We start from the raw sequence: 19017 nt of genomic DNA, 5'->3' as shown, positions 1-19017 counted from the left end.
CGATTTTAATCATAATTGCCCATGTCCCCTAAAAATGACATTTTTTATCACAGCCTTCACCGAGCGAGAGTGCATTTTAATATCTCCACCTTCGATGGGTAGAGAGCTTGCCTCTGTTCTGTCTCTCATTTTTCATTCTGCCTCTTGGGTGTTTTCAACAGTCAAATTACAGGGGGAAGAAATTTATCTGGCATTATATCGTGGATGCGATTGGAAAAGAAAAATGCTCGGCGCTAGAACGCCCTCTAAACACATACATATTCATACAGAACAATACTAAATCCATCATAAATCTCTAAATTAAACTTGATGTGCGTCTGTGTTTCAGTATGCGTCCGAGTGTGTCCTTGCATGTATCGGCTTCGCTTGTTTAGGAGTCTGTCCACTGTCTTTTGTGAGTAAGAAGCTAATGTGTTGAGTGTCGTGGTAGTTGGACTCTTTCCATTTTTGCCCTGGAGAGTCCACCGTTCCAATCAGGCCTTCTTTATATTCTAGCTGAGGCCAGAGAATAAGGGGCTTAGGGACACTGTGTTTGTGTGAATATACAACATTGTAAACATACAGCTCACTGCTCCCATTGCTTGGCTATGATAAGTTATCTGTTCACACACAGTGCTGAATATGGAAATGAAACAGTGTGGAGGAAAAGATGGGCATCATTTTGGTGTTCTTTGAGTGGAAACTTGTGTGTGTGTGTGTGTGTGTGTGTGTGTGTGTGTGTGTGTGTGTGTGTGTGTGTGTGTGTGTGAAGGTAAAGCAGGACAGAGAGGCTCGATTCAGTGCAGACATAAATCAATTACAATTCACCATAGGCCTGATGACCTCAAATATAACAAGCTGTCACAACAAGTGTGTGTGTGTGTCTGATTCTGTGTGTGGCTTGAATAGAATATGAGACAGTCAGTGCGGGGAGTGTGTGTATGTGTCTGTGTGTGATATTTGGAATGATGCTCTAATTCCTTACAGACTTCCTCTGTGTTCGCTGGCAGTAGGTGACATTATGCTGTTTCTGCTATGGCCTACTTCTCATGTCCCACTGTGATAGGAGATTTTGCTGTGACATCTTGAACAGCCATCAACCCACAGTGTTATGGACTATTTTCCCAAGTTGTGTTCCCATTTAAGGCAATTTCATAATGGCTGGAAATTGCTTTGCATTGCGCTTCGGTTTGACATGTATGTCACGAAAACATCACAGATTTGTGAAACAACTCACTGCTAATTCTCTGTCTGGTCTGGAAATGATTTTTATTATCATTATCATTATTATTATTATTGTTGTATCATGTGGAGATGTATAAAACAAACGAACCAGGGAATGACTTGTGCTTTTTCAAGCGGCTTTATTTCCAAACTGGAAGGAGATGATGACAGATGGGAGATAGATGATTGCAAAGCTCAGACCAGGCAGTTTGGTCCAAACACCGTTGGGGAAAAGACAATTCAGGCGGTTTCCGGGAAAAGGATGGTGCTCAACAGGCAGAATACTGCATCTGTTACCTTTAAGCTATAATTCTTACTTTTTAAAAAACAAACAAACAAAGCAGCAGTCTCACCACATAAAGCCATGAATGGTAAGTTTGAGCAGCATTGCAACTCATGGTTATTGGAAGCAGCCATGAATCCATGACCTCTGTGGCTATTTTTGTCATAATTGAGTTGCTATAGCTGTTTGTGTTACTGGAGAGAAAATAATCATTTTAATTAAATGAGGACAGGGAACAGTTGTATAAGTGCACAGAGCTCTTGCTTGCAACCATTTGGTTTCATCAGTTATTTAAATCTCCTAGCAGCTCTGCGTGATATGGATTATCAGGCCTTAATGCACTGCAAATCATCCAAATAAAACTGGCTATGGTTGCTATTGACATTTTCATATTTCATTACTTTTTCAGGAGACATCTGACAGCAGTAGCACTGGTGAGGAGACATTTTTCTGTTGCGATATAGATTGTACATCAATGCGTGTGCTTGTATCTCTGATTGAACATTTCACTGTACTATAACTAGATGAAACAATGATGAATAAATGTTGCATTGTATGCACATAACTCAAAGTTCATGTTCCTTCAGTTCAACACAAATGCATCCCCCCCAACCCCGAGCTTAAATATAGCCCAGTCTCACAAAGCAAGAGCTTGATGGCAGAAGTCAATGTTGCTCTTGTTCAGGATATTAAAACTCTGTACAGTCTTTTCAGTCTCTGATCGCTTCCAATTCAATTGGTTTTTCAGAATAAAAGCACAGTAACTGAACAATAAATAGGTAACAGAACACACAAACTGGTTTGAAATAAATAATACAGTGTTTTCAATCTTTGCCTCCCGTCACATACACCAAATATAAACTGATATTTCATTACAGAAACACAGGGCCAGATTTCACTGAGTCAGGCTGGTGTCCTGTGAGGCTCTTTGGTCCCTTGAGGGTGATCTTTAAAAAGCCATGTACTCGATGTCACAGAAAAAACATTCACTTTTAGATCATTAAGACTGTCCCAGTGTAGCGACACACTACCGATCTTTCCTCCAAATTCATCATAAACATTACAGACAACCAGATGCAGGAAATCTGTCAGTACAGTAGATCTGTAGTACATAGCAGCCAGAGGAGGCACTGACACTTTTTAAGGAAAAACAAGAGTCAACACGCATGCACGCTCGCACACTCGCCCACATACACACACACGCTCACACAAGTCAGCAGAATTAGACATTTACTAAATTGATGTGTTGCTGCTGACAGCCCTTGTCCCATTGAGTCAATAAACATGTGCTGTTCACAGTTACAGACACATTTTCTTGTTTTTTTTTCCTTCTTTTTTTTCTTGTCCAGGAAACTCACAAAGCTTTAGTGTCTTCGTGAGAAAAATAAAAGTACCATTCATCTTCTTGCCTCTCAGCAACGTGTCGAATGTGCAATGTAGAGGTCCACTGCAGAAGATGATGTGCCAGAGGCATCGGTAAGGAGTGACTCAGACAAACAGTTCTCAGTATAACCCCTGTAGGTGTAATTAGGGGGAACATCACACGTCCATAATTGCATTGTTCATCTCGGCGTTACAGTCAATATAAAATGTTTACCTGGTAAATAATGCTGCACAAAGCAGGATTTGTTTTGTGAAAGTTAATGCTTGCCAGTAGAATGATAAGAATCTGGTGGTTTTTATTTTTAGGAGATGCACCTCCCATTTGATACTGTGAAAAAACACTGAAAGGGTTTGAAGATGCTCTAATTATCTTTGAATGTTGCTCGAATGTCCAAATACTGAGGCAGTTCATTGAAAGAGAAGCTCAGGCAAGTCAATTAGGGTGATTCTACAGGTTAAGTTAAAAGAAAGAAAACTGTAAGCTAAGAGTATGAGATGCAGTCTCATCACTTTTCGTCTACTTCTCAGCATCATACATGGGATTTTATATCAAGTCCATCATCCAAAGTTAATTTTTATTGAATATTTCATGAAAGGTGAAAGCCAAGAGTGTCATTATAAACAACCTGAGTGTCCATTATGACCAGTGAAGCCAAAAGCAAGGTGGCAGGGCTTCACATGAAGGCTTTCTGAACAAAATCTCCGAGTTAAGTCTGAAAGGGTGCCCTTGTTTGTGCTATCACATTTGAGATTGTCAGCAACCTTCTCTTGTTGTTGCATTTTTAGATAAAAATCAAGGAACACATGTTTGCCCTGCAGCTTTGCAATTGAGACTACAGACACAGTTGAAACTGCAGACGTAGGGAATCATCACTAATCTTATGTGCTCCTTGTGTTGTCTATTGATAAGTAAAGGGCCCTAGGCTCACAGGAATCTAAGGCCACTTGTCCTTACTTTTACCTGTCTTCTTTAGTCCCAAAGTTTTTGATAACTACAAAACATGTATAAAAAAATATGTTGTATTCATTCACAGAGTTAATTCCCACTTGTTTTCTGCCTTCTATAAGTTTTATAGTGTATTTACATTTCTTCTATCATGCTGCCCCCCTCTGTCTCCCAGGATTATCTATTATTCCTTGTCATCCAAAGATAAAACTTTGGATTCAAAGTCTTATCAGAAATACTAAAGTACTAAGCAGGTTAATAGTGTCTCGCTCAGCTGCTTTTTCATCGTCTGTTTCTTCGCCTCACTCTGTAAAAATCTGTCAACCAGTTGCGAGCTGAGATTTCACAGTCCGGGGTTTGTGTTTACACGCTGTGGCTGTAAAAGTGGCTCTCAGTTTTTACATATGACGTATTTTTTTAAACAGCCCTTTAAGTGTTCTGGAACATGATTGGTTTTTGTTTTGTTTTGTTTTTTTATGCCTCAGAAATGTCCATTTTCTATACAGCAATTTTATGTGCTAAAAGAAAGTACCCTTGGTGCTTCTGCACAGTATCTTTTTGAAGGCCTTTCTAAAGTCTTTGTTAAAGATGGTGTATATGACTGGGTTGAGTGAGGAGTTGCAGTAACCAATCCAGAAGAAAAATGTAAAGAGTGGACCTGGGATGGTGCAAGTCTCTGGGCACACTGCCTGGAGAGAGTAGGAGAAGAAGAAGGGGAACCAGCACACCACAAAGACACCAATGACCACTGCCAGGACAAAGGTGAAACGTTTCTCTCTGTTGACCATGGCTTTACGCCTCGCTGCTCCAGGGTTGTTATCTGTTTTTGACTTTCTCCCTGGCACCAGACGAGCCCCCTTTGAAGTGGCAATCATGTCGCGGTAGCGCTTGACTGAGGCTGGGGAGTGGATCCCCCCTCCAGCAGGAGACCCTGGCATGCTGGTGCTGCCGCGTCCCCCTCCATGGCTGTGCTCCATATCGCTCTCTGTGCTTGAACTGTCAGCATTGTTATTGTCAGCCTTTTTCTTTTGCAGACGCTTGCCCTTCTTCCCCTCCGCTTTAGTCTTGGTGGCAGACTGAGGCACAGTGGAGGGGGTTGAGGGGACTTGTGAAGAGGTATCAACCTCTGTGGCCGTGGGCACGGCTGGAGAAGGGGATGGAGGCTGCAGGAGATTATTGGGTGTGGGATTTGGGGAGGTTTGAGACTCTGCTGGAGCTGGAGAAGGTGTGATAGCGAGGGTGGGGGGTCTGGCATTTGAGGTTTTGTTGGATGAAGGAGGTGTGCTTTCTTCTTCATCCTTCCCATTGGCTTGTACATGCCGAGGAGGCTGACTTGGTGTTGCACAGCCAACCCCATCTTTCCTGGGCTCTCCTGGTGGGCAGCGTGTTCTCTGCTTGGCTATTTGGTAAATTCTTACGTAGACCAGGATCATGATGAGACATGGAGCGAAGAAGGAGCCAATGGTGGAGTAAAGGATGTACCAGCGCTCATCATTCAGCTGGCACTGAGGTCCTCTCTCACTCCCCTTGTCGCCACCCTCACTCTTGTTCAAAGAGAGCAGGGGAGGGAAGGAGATAATGGCAGAGATGAGCCACACCACCACAATAGCGGCTTTGATGCGTTTGGGTGTCCGCTGACGTCCGTAAGTGACCCTGGAGATTGACAGGTAGCGGTCCAAAGAGATGGCACACAGGTGCACGATGGAGGAGGTGCAGAACAGCACGTCCAGCGCCAGGTAGATCTCACACCACAGAGACTTGAAGTACCAGTAGCCAAGCAGTTCGTTGGCTAAAGAAAAGGGGATGATGAGTGTGGCCACTAAAATGTCCGCAGCAGCTAATGACACCAAGAACAGATTCTGCGGACCTCGGAGTGACCGGCTGGTTAGGACAGCGATGATGACCATGATGTTCCCGACGATAGTGAAGATGACCATTAAGGTTATGGCGGTGGCAAAGGCCGCCGTTGCTTCCGGGGAGTAGGGGGCAGGATTGAGGACACTCTGGTTGCATGGCACGGAGGATCCCGAGCCGCTCACACTGCTGTTCCAGCCACTCAGCTCCATGGAGCAGCCGCTGTCCTGAACTGAGGCCATGCTGGGATTATTTTTCCAAGAGGCTTTAAATTTAAAACAAGCAAACAAAAACAAACAAATAAACATGCAAAATATTTAAAAAATGTATAAAGTGTTAAACACTCTTAGATTATCACGCATTTTTGTCCTTAATAAAACAGTATATTTACATTAAAATACATTTTGTAATAAATTGATAATTATTTGGCATATTTACCTCAGCCGTTCTAGTTTTGTCACTGTGTTGTTCGCAAATGATCACTCCCTTGCACCCTCCACGGCAGGTCTTCCAAATCCATTTTATGTGCAACAAACAGTCCTGGGGAACGCGTCAAGACGCGGATCTTTTCAATCAAAACGCATTGCCACTTTTCAAAACCCGTTCTTCTCCACAAAAACAGAAACAGAAAAAGAAAAAAATAATCACTGCTGGGCGTTCGCCCTCGCAGAGTTACATCGCACCCTGAAGAATTAAAACTTGATTTTTTACACAGACCGATCCTTTTTCAGTTAATGTCATGAAAATGGAAAGATTTAATTTAAAACGATCTAATTTGGGGCCATTTACGGTGAGGCGTTGTTGGATATCAGAGATCAGATTAGAGTAAATTGGTCTGATTTCCGTGCGTCCTCGTTTGGAGACGCGCGTATACCTGACAATCTCGTTCGAATAGCGAAAAATAAAAGAGTGATTTTAGATGACGCGAAATAAAACCAATGCGGTGGGATATTTACACTGATTGTCTGTTGAAAGATTATGATGTTTCACAGGAATACCAGCGTTTCCAATCAAGAAAGAACACAAAGAACAACCTCAAGCTCTCCAGCTCTCCTGCGCACGATGTCACATCTGCTTTCAAAACACGTTGTTGTTTCAGTAATAAAAAGATCCTCGCAGAGCAGCTCAAGTCGGTGCGTCTCAGGAGTTTTTTTTTGTGGTCCCTGGCGCTTCAGAAGTTTACCGGGATGCCATGATTCAGCCGCTCCGCTGATGCACCTCGCAGATTTCCTCGCAGAGGGGCAGCAGCATCTTCACTTGTGAACAGGACCTTACGACGAAACCTAATAAGTGGGGTGCCTCCCATCTCCCTCTTCTTTTAGACCCGGTGATGTCACTGTGAAGCCGAGCGTCATGGGATGTTTGCTTCCTCCATCCTTGTACAGCCCCCCACCTCCCAAATTATATCTATACCCAAGCGTCTCAGCCAACGCAGTTATATTAGAAATGGCTTGTTGGGTGGCACTGCTCCGGTCAATTAACTCCACAGGACGCTGTGATGTCCAGCTGGGAGAGCAGAGACGATGCCATCTGCTTTACTGAAAACATTTGTTTCATTCCAGGGACTCCAGGGTAAACAGCACAGTCATCATTACCATCACCATCATCATTTTTCCTCAAGATGTGGCAACTTCACATTTATGCTTTTCAAGCAAAAAGCCTGTGTGACATTATATCATTCTTTGGTTTTTAAACGATTTTTTCACTTAGTCCTCAATAACTCCTTCAGTGCTGGAGGTCTAGATAAAGGCACAGTGTAATACTAAAGGGAAATGCCATCCAAGTTTTAGCTGCCCAGTCTTGTTAAAAGCTTTTTCTCAGATTTTTAATGAGATTAGGTAAGGTAAGCACAGTGTCTAAGATTGTACAAGCTGAAAAACACCTCAGTGTTTGAGGCAGGGTTTATGTGCACAGTTCAATGTGTTTTGTGAGCGTCCAAATCAATACAGATTGCCAGCTGATAATCACAAAGGCAGGCTCAATTTTACGTGCGAGAAAGTAGTCACACCTTTATAATACAGTAAAACCACAAATGTCTAAGAATTCTAATAAAACAAATTCTTCATTTTGAAAGATGAACCCCTTCGGAGATTTAAATTATTGATGCATTAGGTACTGACTGATCCACCCTCTGGATTAAGGATCTAAAGCAATAAATCATACATTTTATGTAGTTACAGATTTTGCATATCAAATCCAGTCCATGGGTAATGACAACCATCAATTAAATGGTGCAGTAAAAGTGAATTATGTCCTTGTGAAATCTGAAATCTCCTCATGCTCATCTACCTCTCCACTCCCTGGATAAACGCACCGTGTTACCTTCCACCTCTGCTCACTGTGCGAGGTGCAGGGTGAGGGAATAAGGCACTCATTGTAATGTTCTGTGCTCATGCATTTACATCATCACTTGACTTCTATTTAAATCCCTCTGCAGTTATGCACCATGCAACACTTCCTATCCCTAGAAGAAGAGACATCTATCATCCCTCTGATTTGTTGCCTACCTGAGATCAAGGGCCTGAACGTTCAATTATCCATTGAAACCTACGTCATACTGGCTGTTTAACTTGGCCATAAAACAAACAGCAGCAGAGTTTATCCTGTGCTGTTTGAAAGTAGGTAGGTGGCCTCTGTCAAATAAACGCACACAAACAAACAACACACACATTTACCGGTCATATACACACACGATCTTATGAATGGTGTGTGGGTAGAGGTTCTGTTTGTTTGTTTTTGTAGTGCGTCCCCCACACATTGCTGTTCTAATGAGGAAGAAGCCCAGCTAGCCACCCATGGAATTACAATTGGGTGGCCTGCTCTCTGATTCTGTGACCAGAAGCAGCAGTCAATAATGGTCGTACATTTCTCGCTCCACGCTACAGAATCTAAATATAAAGGGAGAGAGAATAAAGCTTTTAGCAGGAGAGTGCACTCCAATCAAGTGTCTCTGTTTCCGTGGGTGAACCATGCTTTGTAACACGCTGAAAATGCATTCTGGGGGTGAGGGGTATGTCAGTGATGCCGAGGTTATAGTGAGTGAGCGGCACACAGTGTTCAGTGCACAGTACACTGCTTATGAAGTGCCTGTTGTGTAAGAGCATGTGATATACAAGCATGCATGCACTCACACATACAGTTCACAAGCCTGGAGGGAACTCTGCTGCCATGGATCACCCACAGTGGATAAGCAATTTTTCTTTGATATCCACATTGGAAAAGTTGGTACTTGGTCTGGAAAGGACTCTCACTCTTAAAAAAAACAAAAAACTCCAGGAGCTTTTGAACAGTTTCATTGTGTTCAAAATAACTTCAAATTTCTTTTTAATTCCTTACCTTTTTAACAGGGTCTTGAAAATGAGATTACTGCAGGTCAGAATAATGTAGGGCTGTGGTCTGGTGGGAGTCTGTGGACATTATGGTTCTGGTCCAAATCAATTATAGCACAATACCTGCCCTTTGGAAGCTTTCAATTTAGACCTTTTGGAATTACTGGCTTTAAACGGTTTTCTGTTTTCTATGTGTGGGTGTGTACACTCAGGTACTCATACTATTATGTGTACCAGTGTGCGATTTATAAACCTTGAGAGAGATGGTGTGTGGAGATCAAGGAAAATTTAGCCAGAAAAGGTACGCCTTGTCTTTCAAGTTAAGCTCTGTATTAGGGTCAGTGAGTTTTGTCCCACTTTGACGACAGAGTGAGGTCCCTCCTTTTTCTCCTGTTTATTTGAAGGTTTCCAGAGGCCTCAGTAGGTAAACCAGTCCTGCAATGTTCTATAGTACACGGTTTGGAGAAAATATCCATACATAGCAAAAAATATTATGATCTCTCTAACATACCCATGACTGGATGAGGAATGTGCTATCCATTAGCCATGAAGGTACAAATATGTTTGTTTGTGTGTGTGTGTGTGTGTGTGTGTGTGTGTGTGTGTGTGTGTGTGTGTGTGCAACCTGCAAACAATTACAGGGAGTGCTCCCAAATGACCATGCAGTCATTTTCCCAAATAACTACACCTCTGTGCATGTGTGTGTGTGTGTGTGTGTGTGTGTGCATGCAGGTCAGTGCATGTGTGCGTGCGCGCATGTTACATGAATGCATTGTAATTCTCTAGTTTACAGTATCGTGTTGCTCATCCTCATCATGTGGTTTTCTCTAAATGGGATTTCTTGTTTTGAGTGACACAGTCTTCAGCCGTAGATAACAAACACTGTGTAATGCCATGTTCAAAGGAAGTGTGATCCTCTCTGCTAATCCCTAATCTCTTATATGCTTCCTCTTGTACATACAGTACGCTACACATGTACATCAATTACGTGTTTCCAGAGCCTCATGTAATATGATTGGCCTAGTTTTATCTGGACACAGATGGGACCTACAGTTTGAGCCAGTTTTATTAATGAGGCAGGCTGACTGAGTCGTAACTGACTGATGAGAGCCGCATTCAAGTAGAGGGGAGGTGATACAGTCTGTTTCCTGTACTGGTATTTGAGGACAAATTAAATGACACCAGTGGTGATTTAATGTCTAAAATGCACATTTGAAGTGTGCGCGCGTGTGTGTGTGTGTATGCAAAAGAGCTATACAACTTGGTTTTCTGGTGGCCTTAGTTAATAAACAGTCTGCTGGCATCATCTGCTGGATACTTTTGAGTCATTATTTATTTCTTTTCATTCCAAAAGTTGTCACTAGAGAGCACTGTTTCACTACAAACGTATCCAGCACGATCTGTTTTGAAGACAACACAGAGAAATATCTGTGTTGTCTTCATTTCTTTTGAAATCACCTGCGGCAGTGAAAGAAGTACCAGCATAGTTGCTTAACTAGTAACAGTGCAAAAATACCAATAATACAAATCAAAGTCTTGTGTAAATGTCTGCTTAATGCACAAATATTTTCATCATATATGACTTGAAGTAGGCTATTAATAAACTGTGCACTGAAGGGAAAAGGTTTTGCGACTTATATGTTATATATGTATATTATATTATTTGTTTATCAGTTCTGATTCATCAACGTGTTTGTAGCATTTTGGAGCTGTATGTCACATATGTGTATAATACTACTTTTTAGAAAGTATTAATCTTGCTGTACAGACCTAAATCTGGTTACAGAAACCAAATAACACATTTTATTCTAGATTCCCCATATCTCTTTTGTTTTTATGATTACATTTTTTTTTGCAGTTTATTTAAACCATTTGATGCACTGGTTTAATCATTAACAGTGAGTTCTAATTTCAAGTTTAAACACAGGTCTCTTAAAAGTAAAATCTGAACTGGTGACCACAGCAGTAGTAGTCGAGCAAAAAGCACACTATTAAATAAATAGAATAAAATGCACAGATATAATAAAACCTCCAAATTGGTGATGAGAATTTGTACTTAGTTACTTCTTACTAATGATTGTTTAGTTTTGATCTGCTCCAAAATCAAATATTTGTTTGTCTTTGTTTCTTTTTTCCTGTTTTTGTTGAACTCATTCATCTAAAGTGATTTACAAAGAAGCTGATGGAAAAACAGATCACCCTCTGATGGTTTCAGAAGAGTGCAAAGTGTTTATTTTGGCCTGAAATATAAAGATCAACATTGAATAGATTAGAAAATAAGGATGTTTATTTATTTTTTCTAAAATTAAATCTGAGCCCCAACCCCCTCAGGAAAAAGAAGAAATAAAGTTTTAAGAAATGTATCTGATGGAAGACTAAGAAAAATGATGAAAACATACATAAAAAAATTAGTTTGAGCTCATATTTGTGTGCTTTTGATGAGTACATTTAAATGGACTCACACCAGATTAAATGCAGTTTTTTAGGGGCTTTATTTAACGTGATTGCTCAGTTTCAAGTCCAACCTGAAAACCACTGGGCATTTCTTTGCCCTCTGCATGGAAAACTGTAGCTAATGGAAGAAAAAAGTCAAGCAGAACAGCTACGCTTGCTTACGTGTTGGGTAATGGATATTTGCGCATGAGAGGACGTGGACTACTTTAGCTATGGCCAAAACAGAAGTGTGGGTGACTTAATTAGCATCAGGAAATGAAGCAGTGGTGATAGTGGTAGCTGGTCTTTTCGCAAGTGTTGGTAATAGTTCTTTGTTATTTCAGTTGAACCAGTTGAATATAGAGCTGACTGGTTTTTTAATACTGTGTTGAAACAACCATGAGCCTTGACAATACTGATAAAAGTACAGCTGAAATTTGAAAATAAAGAAAAAAGTCCAGTAATTTATATTATTTACCTGTTTAAAACTGGTTTTAGTCAGATTAAAATGCTATAAACACAAATAGGTGTTTTGGACTTTCCAAACTTCCTGATTAGAAATAACTTTAATGACTTTCCCTCTTACCTGTAATTTCTTTTAGCAGACTTCCTGTCATGTGCCTAAAGCGATTCATGTTAGTTGAATGAGAGGATGTGAAATTCCCATTGCTGGCTGTTGAGGTCAAAAGGGACTTCAGACTGTAAAACCCACTTGCCACAGGATAATCCATGAAAACGCTCAGCAGCCCAATGTTTTTTAATGCCTTCTGATTCAGCAAGAGCAGCCGAAAGCAGCAAGGTCAGCGTGTGAAATTATGCATTTGTAATGCGCTCTGAAAACACTGAAATGCACCTGGGACTCGATGGCCTCATTGTTTTGTCTGTGCGGTGAACGATGACTGGATTAGTGTGTATAAGTAGTACAAGTAGTGAGATGTGGTGGACAGTAGTGTGTAAAACAGTTTTTTCCGCTCACACGGTTTTCATATGTTCCAGCATGTTTTATTTCAGTGGAAAAACAGCAGGAAGCCAAAGGTATAAAGTGCAGTAAGAATTATTGATGTCAGTAACACTGTCATAAGAAATACTGAAATAAATAACAAAATATATTTACACAATTAAAAAAAACAAAAACAACTTTTTCCAGTTTGAGTGTACCAATCTGTCTCAGGATATAGAATGATACCAGCTGTGGTAGGTGCATTTCTAACTTTCTAAACGTGAGAATAATGAACTATTGCTATAAGAAGATAACACAGTGTTTCCTTACAAAAGACATATCATGTCACAGTGGTTAAAAGTGTATGAAAATAAGTCAGCCCTTCCAATCAATCAGGCACAGAAGTCACACAAAATAACACACCTGCACGTGCACACACACACACACACACACACACACACAAACCAAACAGGCAGGCACAACTCCACTCAAGTATAACGTCAGGGAAATTACCTCATAGCTGTTCCAGCTAGCTGGCTCAGAATCACAGTTTTTCATAATGTTTCCATGACACTGTGGTTTACATTGCTAAAATATAGCATTTTCAAAATATGACTGCAACCATGTGATGCCAGCAACACATTTAGCTTTCCTCTGAATGTACAAAGTGAACTTTTCAACAGTACCAACAACACATTTATGCATGTGGTTTGAGTCCTGGTAGTGCAGCGAGTCCAGCGCAATATGCCAAGAGGCAGGAGAGTCAGTTAAATTTCACAGATGGATTTGTGCCTTTATCCCTGACACAGAACATCAGTCTCAAACTGCAGCAGCTGTCCCATGAAAGCCAGGTTTGGCGAGATGACGTGACGCCGCTGCTTGACGAAGTCGAACGCCTCATCCAGCCGGACACGTTGAGTGTGCATGAGGTAGGCCAGACAGATGGTGGCTGAGCGGGATATACCTGCCTGACAGTGCACCAGCACCCTTCCACCGCTCTGCTTCACCGAGTCTATATGTGGAAACGGAAGAGAAAGAGACAAAAACAGGAAGAGCAATCAGCATACCGTGCTTCATTTCACATCGGCGGTAATGTTTTACGAACAGACAGCACAGAAAGTTGGGCTAAACGAGCTGTCACCCCGGAAATGAGCGTTCAGTCACTAGTCACTGCTATAATGGAAGTTCCTTTAAATCAAATTCCACCTTCCCCTGAACTCAACTGTAGAAGGAAAGCTGGTCAAAACAAGCTCATAAAAACTATCAGGTGTTAATAAACTCTTTCATCAAGCTTAAGCTCCATAATCCAGTTGTTTTGTAACCAGATCATTAATGATTACATTGTTGGTCCCCAAGTGTAGGACTGAAAATGGATTATGGAGTTTAAGGTGCTTAAAATTTTATAGGTTTTTATTAAAAAATACAAAGGGGAGGCTTATTTAACATGGATTTAATTTTCTAAGTGGGCCTTCTATCTTTGTTGGAGTTTGGACTGACATTTCTGTGAGCAAACACTGGACTGGACTCTCATTTCAGAGGTTACATACTAACACAGTTTGGAAATACTCACCAATGAATGCAATTGCGGCAGAAAAGCAGGCTCTGATGTCTGCAGCCAGTGTGTCCTCTACAGTGAGTCGCAGGTACTGAAACTCCCCTTCATAGAAGTTGGGACAGGTGGAGGACACGTTGAGCACAGCTGTGATGCCGGCTGCAGCCAGAGTCTCTCTGCGGGATGAGTGGATGGCACTGCCCAAAAACAAGAAAGGTAGCAGCTCCACGGGACCATCCTGCAATTTGACAACAAAAACAATCACTAAACTGTTTCGTCTCGTCTTGTCTGTGGCTTTTCATCACACAAAAAACAAAACAAACAATCAAAAACGTTTTAATTGTAATATTCTGTTTTTAAATATTAATAACTTTTAGCTCACCTGATCATACGCGGGTGTCCTCCGGCCTGTCACTTTTGGCTCTGGCTCCACTGCGTAGTGATTGATGGTTGAAGTGTAGCAAAGCTCCGGATAGGCCTCAGAAAATGCCCCAAATCCACCTAAACAGAGGTCACATTAGTATGAGGTTAGCAGTAAGCTTTCAACACGTCCTCTTTAAATGTATGATCTGTGCCAAATAACAACAATGCTGTTATAAACATGAACTCTATTTAGAATTTTTTTAAACGTTCCTTTATCGTTTTGGTTGTATCGAAACACTTTTCGATCAAATCGATCATGATTGCATGGATGATCGTTAACGACTTAGTAATTCATTAAAAAACACGTCAACAACAATTTTATTAAACTATTTAAAAATAAATATATATGCTTTTAAATGGATTTAAACCGTGTGATGCTTTTTACCTTGCAGAAAGCAGATCTGCGTGTGAACTTCGTTTTGCAGGGCGGTGAGCAGCATCTGGGACACGCTCTCCGCCTTCAACTCGGCCATGGAGCTGCTTCTCTCATCCACCACAACCACTGGGGAGAACTCCCCACTCTGGAGCCGGGCCCTGAGCGTCTTGTCCGGAATGAGCCACTCCAGAGCCACCACTGAACTCTTGGATCTACGACGCAGCATGGCGTTCCAGTTCACGTTTCGGGACTCGCAGATGTGCGCCAAGGAAAAGTCGAGAAACGGTCTGCAGTCCAGCACCACGCACCCTGCAGAGGTGTACTGTTCCCGGGGAGTCCTAAGTATGTGAACCAACTCGTTGCCAGTTATTTCCAAAGGTTCGTTGATTGGATTCATTGTTGAAAAGTAGTTGAAAGTTAAGTTAAAAATAATAAATTGTACAAAATAGTCAGTTTAGACAGGTAAAAAGAAAATCCCTAAAATTATAATATATAAGTTGTATCAATTTTAGATGCAAAAAAAATTTCAAAGTAAAAGACTTAATATTGTGAGTTCTTGTTGAACTCTCCTGCAGGCCGGTTACAATCGGCTCTAGGTTCATAGTTTCACTTGTTCATTGATAACGGCTGCGCGGTAGGCGGGGTCGGCGCCACCCCGCCTATTTTCCACAGTAGGAACAACGTCAGAGGCGGAACGACCATATTTGGTCTGGCCGGCACTCCTCATATGGACACTGACGTCAAGCCTCATTTTCCTACCGCGCACGTGGTCGGAGTTTGGGGTTATCCCGTGTTTTTATGTCGAATGACGTTATACTGAGAGCTAAAACCCTCCCTACCCGGTCGAAACGCCTGCCTTCAGCGGAAAGACTAAAGGCTGAGTGTTTTTTTTTCGGCGTAGATTAATCCCGCACCACCGTGTTTTTCTGTTGTAGGTCCATGCTGCAAACATAAAATGTCAGCACTGACAATGTTTTTATTCTGCTGGAAAATTTAAAGCTGCTCTGTGGAGTATTTAAGAAAGCATAACTAAAATCTCTGCTGCACTGCAGACACGAAAAGCACAGACATTTTATTATTTAATTATGATTCAGGCGTGTGGTAGTTATGGATTACAGTGCATGGATTTCTTTTTTTGCAAAGGGGCATTGGGAAAAGTAGGTTATTAAACACAGACCTATCCACTTCTGATGTCCAGTGTGTTTTATTTCAAGTATGATACAAGAAGTAAATGTTTATGAGAAATTCGCAACTGCATTTTAAAAGGTCAGGTAGTTTCCTCAAACTGCATTTATTTTAGCTGCGTCTGTGGTGTGCAATGAGAAACATGTGGGATTAACTCTGAATAAGCACTAACCATATTCATCACAAAATAGCACACAATAAATTTTTAATAGGTGAATGGCGGTGGATGGAATGACACAAAGGAAAAGACATGATGCACTTCAGTTACGAGAAACTTTTACTCAGAAAATACAGGACTATCCACAAGTTTCAAGTCTGCCCTCATTATATAAAACTGCTTTGCTCCCAGGGAGTTAGAATTTCTTGAAGCAATGTAATAACAAATTCTTGTAATAATGTAATAATGCTTTAAAGTGGTGTAGTGGGCTGGTTCGGAAGACTTTCTGGAGGCCTTTCAAAGTTTTTCTTTGAACATTGGCTGCTTTTTTCACTTCTTTTTTATGTCCTTATACCTGAATGGCTTGACATTCACCTATGAATCATTCAAGCACAAAAGGCACCTGACTCAAAGGATATGTAGACCCGTATTATGTCTACACATAACAGGAAACTCAGCAAAAAAACAACAACTTTAGGTCTTGCCATTAGGCACTTTGGTTTTAGATTTTACATCAGGTTTCCCTGATGTATAAATCATGGCAATCCTTCTGGCACTTAAGCGCGTACACTATATTACTCCGTTTGTGTCTAGGGACCCAATCCTTGGGGTGGACCAATTTTTGGCACAACTTATTTTGGGGTCAACAATTTATTAAACAATATTTTTCAGGTTCCAGAGTAGTGGTAACAGGTTCATGTCAAGCATGGCAGACAGCAACTACAGTATGTCATGAAGTGTATCTTTGATGCATGAGCTGGAAAAATATATATTTTTTGAAGATTTATTATTTACTTTCCATAAATAAATAACAGAAACTTATAAGAAAGAGGATATGGATTTTACCATTTTTAAGCCAAAATTGTCCTCCTTGTGTCCTGGGGGTTAGAACGGGTTCTCCACCAACTGGAAGGTCGGGGGATTGATCTCAGACTCCTCCAGTCCACATGATGAAGTATGAGTGTGAGTGTGTGAGTGTTAGAGAGCACTTAGGTATATATAAAATGCTGCATGAATGTGTGTGTGTGAATCGATGAGTGAGACTAGACTACATAAAAAACAGTCCATTTTTTTGATTTATGTTTGCACGTTTCAATAACCCATTCCCAATTTTTCTAACAAATCATGAAGAGATGAGAGATAATTCATGACTTTTGCACAGTATTGTATCTTTAAAAAAATGACATATTGTCAGACTTACAGTAACTTAAAAGCATTGTGATCAACAAGAGAAGTCACAAATTAGATGGAAGTCTTAGCAGAAACCTTTCAGACTACTATAGAAAAAAAGTGCCACCTCTCAATTTGAAATATAAAACAATTTATTTTCCTTTTAAAGTTAAATTTCAAATATCACACAGTGCAAACTCTTTGTTTGGGGGACTGAGCAGCAGACTGATGGTATTCATGGTGAATGGTTACAGTTAAGTTACCATGTTGGTGACTTCAAAGCCTCCTTCATGTTGTGTGTTGGGGGGGGGGAACCTAAACGAACTCTGGATTTTGTGTTCTGTATTTGTCATTATCTCAGCAGTCTGAAGTACATGAGCGTAATTGTGGGCTCAAGATCTATTAATATCTACACGTCAATATGATGAGAAGTGAATGTGTTTGCCACTTTTGGTCAGATCTGATCACACCATTCAAACACATTAACCTCATAACAAACAATAGCTAGTAATTAATCATAGGATTTTACATATTTAGTTGTGAATATTTAACTACTGATAAGCACCCAAGCACTAAAGCCAAGTTTTAGGAGTATTTTCTGATGCTTTTATTAAATTATTTTCCAATAAAAGTTGTTATGGCAGTGAAGACAACAATCTTGAGGTCATTCCACAACTATAGGTCACTGATGTGAAAGTATATTCTATGTGTAGTGTGGGACGGTTTTTATCACGAGGTGTAATCTGACGTCTTTGTCCTCGTTTCCTCATAACCCACATTAAAAATCAGTCTGCCTTCCCACAGATCTCTCCCACTCAAACCTCTGACTCCACTTTCTTCTTGTTCCTACTTCCCTCTTCGCCCTCCCCTGTGGCTGCCTGCTGCTCTTCCAGAAGTGCTCACACTTTGTCATTCCCTCTCCCTGCTGAGGCTGCAATTTCAGTCCACAGCAGTATGTGCACACAAACACTCAAACTGCACACTTCATCATGGCTGTCAGTGAAGTCGCTGAGCATGCATTTACAGTAGCCTCAGACTGCATATTAGGTTAAAAACACACACATATAAACCCACGTAGTTGTAAGATTGTGACGCGACTATCTCTGCGTGAGGGTGTCTTAAAGATTTTTTTTCAGCTTTCGCCCCCATGTCAGTGAGCCAGACAGGAAACAACACCACACATACATCCTGTCACTATCCAGACAGACCACAGCCTCTCTCTTTTTCAGCCTCCGCGCACACACCCCCTCACACTGTTGCGACCTTTGTTTCATTTGCCTTTGCTCATAACCCAAGCCAGCTTTCAGTGATTAAAATACGCTCATCAGGAATTACCCTGAAAACCTGAGCAACGATTCACCGGTGACTTCCAATTGGCAGTGACTCATACAATATCAACTGATTGCTTTCATTTTTAAACCTTTCACTTACTTTTCTTTGTTACCAGTCATGATCTCATGTGACACAATGGCAAAAGACAGGTGTGAATTTGCTGCTGTTGTTGATGATTCCTTAGCGCCTTTACACAGGAAATTTGGTTTCACACCAACATCCCTTCGTATGCGCACAACAAGACAAGAAGGCAGTCAGAAGCAGCTAAATGATACGTGACGGACGTCGAGCACTGGCGTTGAGATCATGACCGAGCCTGTGTGAAGAGTAAACAGACTATATTTGAAACCAAAGCAGCTGATATCATCAAGTGTGGCAGAAAACAGAATGACTAAAACATGAGTAATAATGCAAATGCTAAAAAAAAGGGGGCTTTTGACCTTATTGTGTA

At 41.1% G+C, this 19017-nt stretch overlaps 2 protein-coding genes across 2 annotated transcripts; both read right to left on the bottom strand.

Moving 5' to 3' along the window:
• Positions 1–1333: 1333 nt before the first annotated feature.
• adra2b (adrenoceptor alpha 2B) lies at positions 1334–6975 on the bottom strand. The gene is made up of 2 exons (XM_080895271.1): positions 6108–6975; positions 1334–5934 (listed from the first exon to the last, which is right to left on the bottom strand). Exon 2 carries the CDS (start codon positions 5909–5911, stop codon positions 4334–4336), a length of 1578 nt encoding a protein of 525 aa, XP_080751397.1. The 5' UTR covers positions 5912–5934; positions 6108–6975; the 3' UTR covers positions 1334–4333.
• A 5481-nt stretch (positions 6976–12456) lies between these two features.
• Positions 12457–15722, bottom strand: dusp2 (dual specificity phosphatase 2). The gene is made up of 4 exons (XM_080894749.1): positions 14732–15722; positions 14306–14424; positions 13942–14161; positions 12457–13383 (listed from the first exon to the last, which is right to left on the bottom strand). The coding sequence occupies exons 1-4, from the start codon at positions 15117–15119 to the stop codon at positions 13166–13168; spliced, it is 945 nt and encodes a 314-aa protein (XP_080750875.1). The 5' UTR covers positions 15120–15722; the 3' UTR covers positions 12457–13165.
• Between the last annotated feature and the right edge of the window lie 3295 nt (positions 15723–19017).

This window comes from Rhamphochromis sp. 'chilingali' (assembly GCF_963969265.1).
Source record: "Rhamphochromis sp. 'chilingali' genome assembly, chromosome: 10".
Taxonomy (NCBI): domain Eukaryota; kingdom Metazoa; phylum Chordata; class Actinopteri; order Cichliformes; family Cichlidae; genus Rhamphochromis; species Rhamphochromis sp. 'chilingali'.
This window is presented reverse-complemented; position numbering and strand designations above follow the sequence as displayed.

What these genes read in the sequence shown, in the direction of transcription:
- dusp2 (XM_080894749.1), bottom strand. Translation starts at nt 15,119, where the DNA reads ATGAATCCAATCAACGAACCTTTGGAAATAACTGGCAACGAGTTGGTT. An exon ending in GCAGATCTGCTTTCTGCAAG is followed by an intron (nt 14,425 to 14,731) that starts GTAAAAAGCATC and finishes ACCTCTGTTTAG; the next exon opens with GTGGATTTGGGGCATTTTCT. An exon ending in GGACACCCGCGTATGATCAG is followed by an intron (nt 14,162 to 14,305) that starts GTGAGCTAAAAG and finishes GTCAAATTGCAG; the next exon opens with GATGGTCCCGTGGAGCTGCT.
- adra2b (XM_080895271.1), bottom strand. Translation starts at nt 5,911, where the DNA reads ATGGCCTCAGTTCAGGACAGCGGCTGCTCCATGGAGCTGAGTGGCTGG.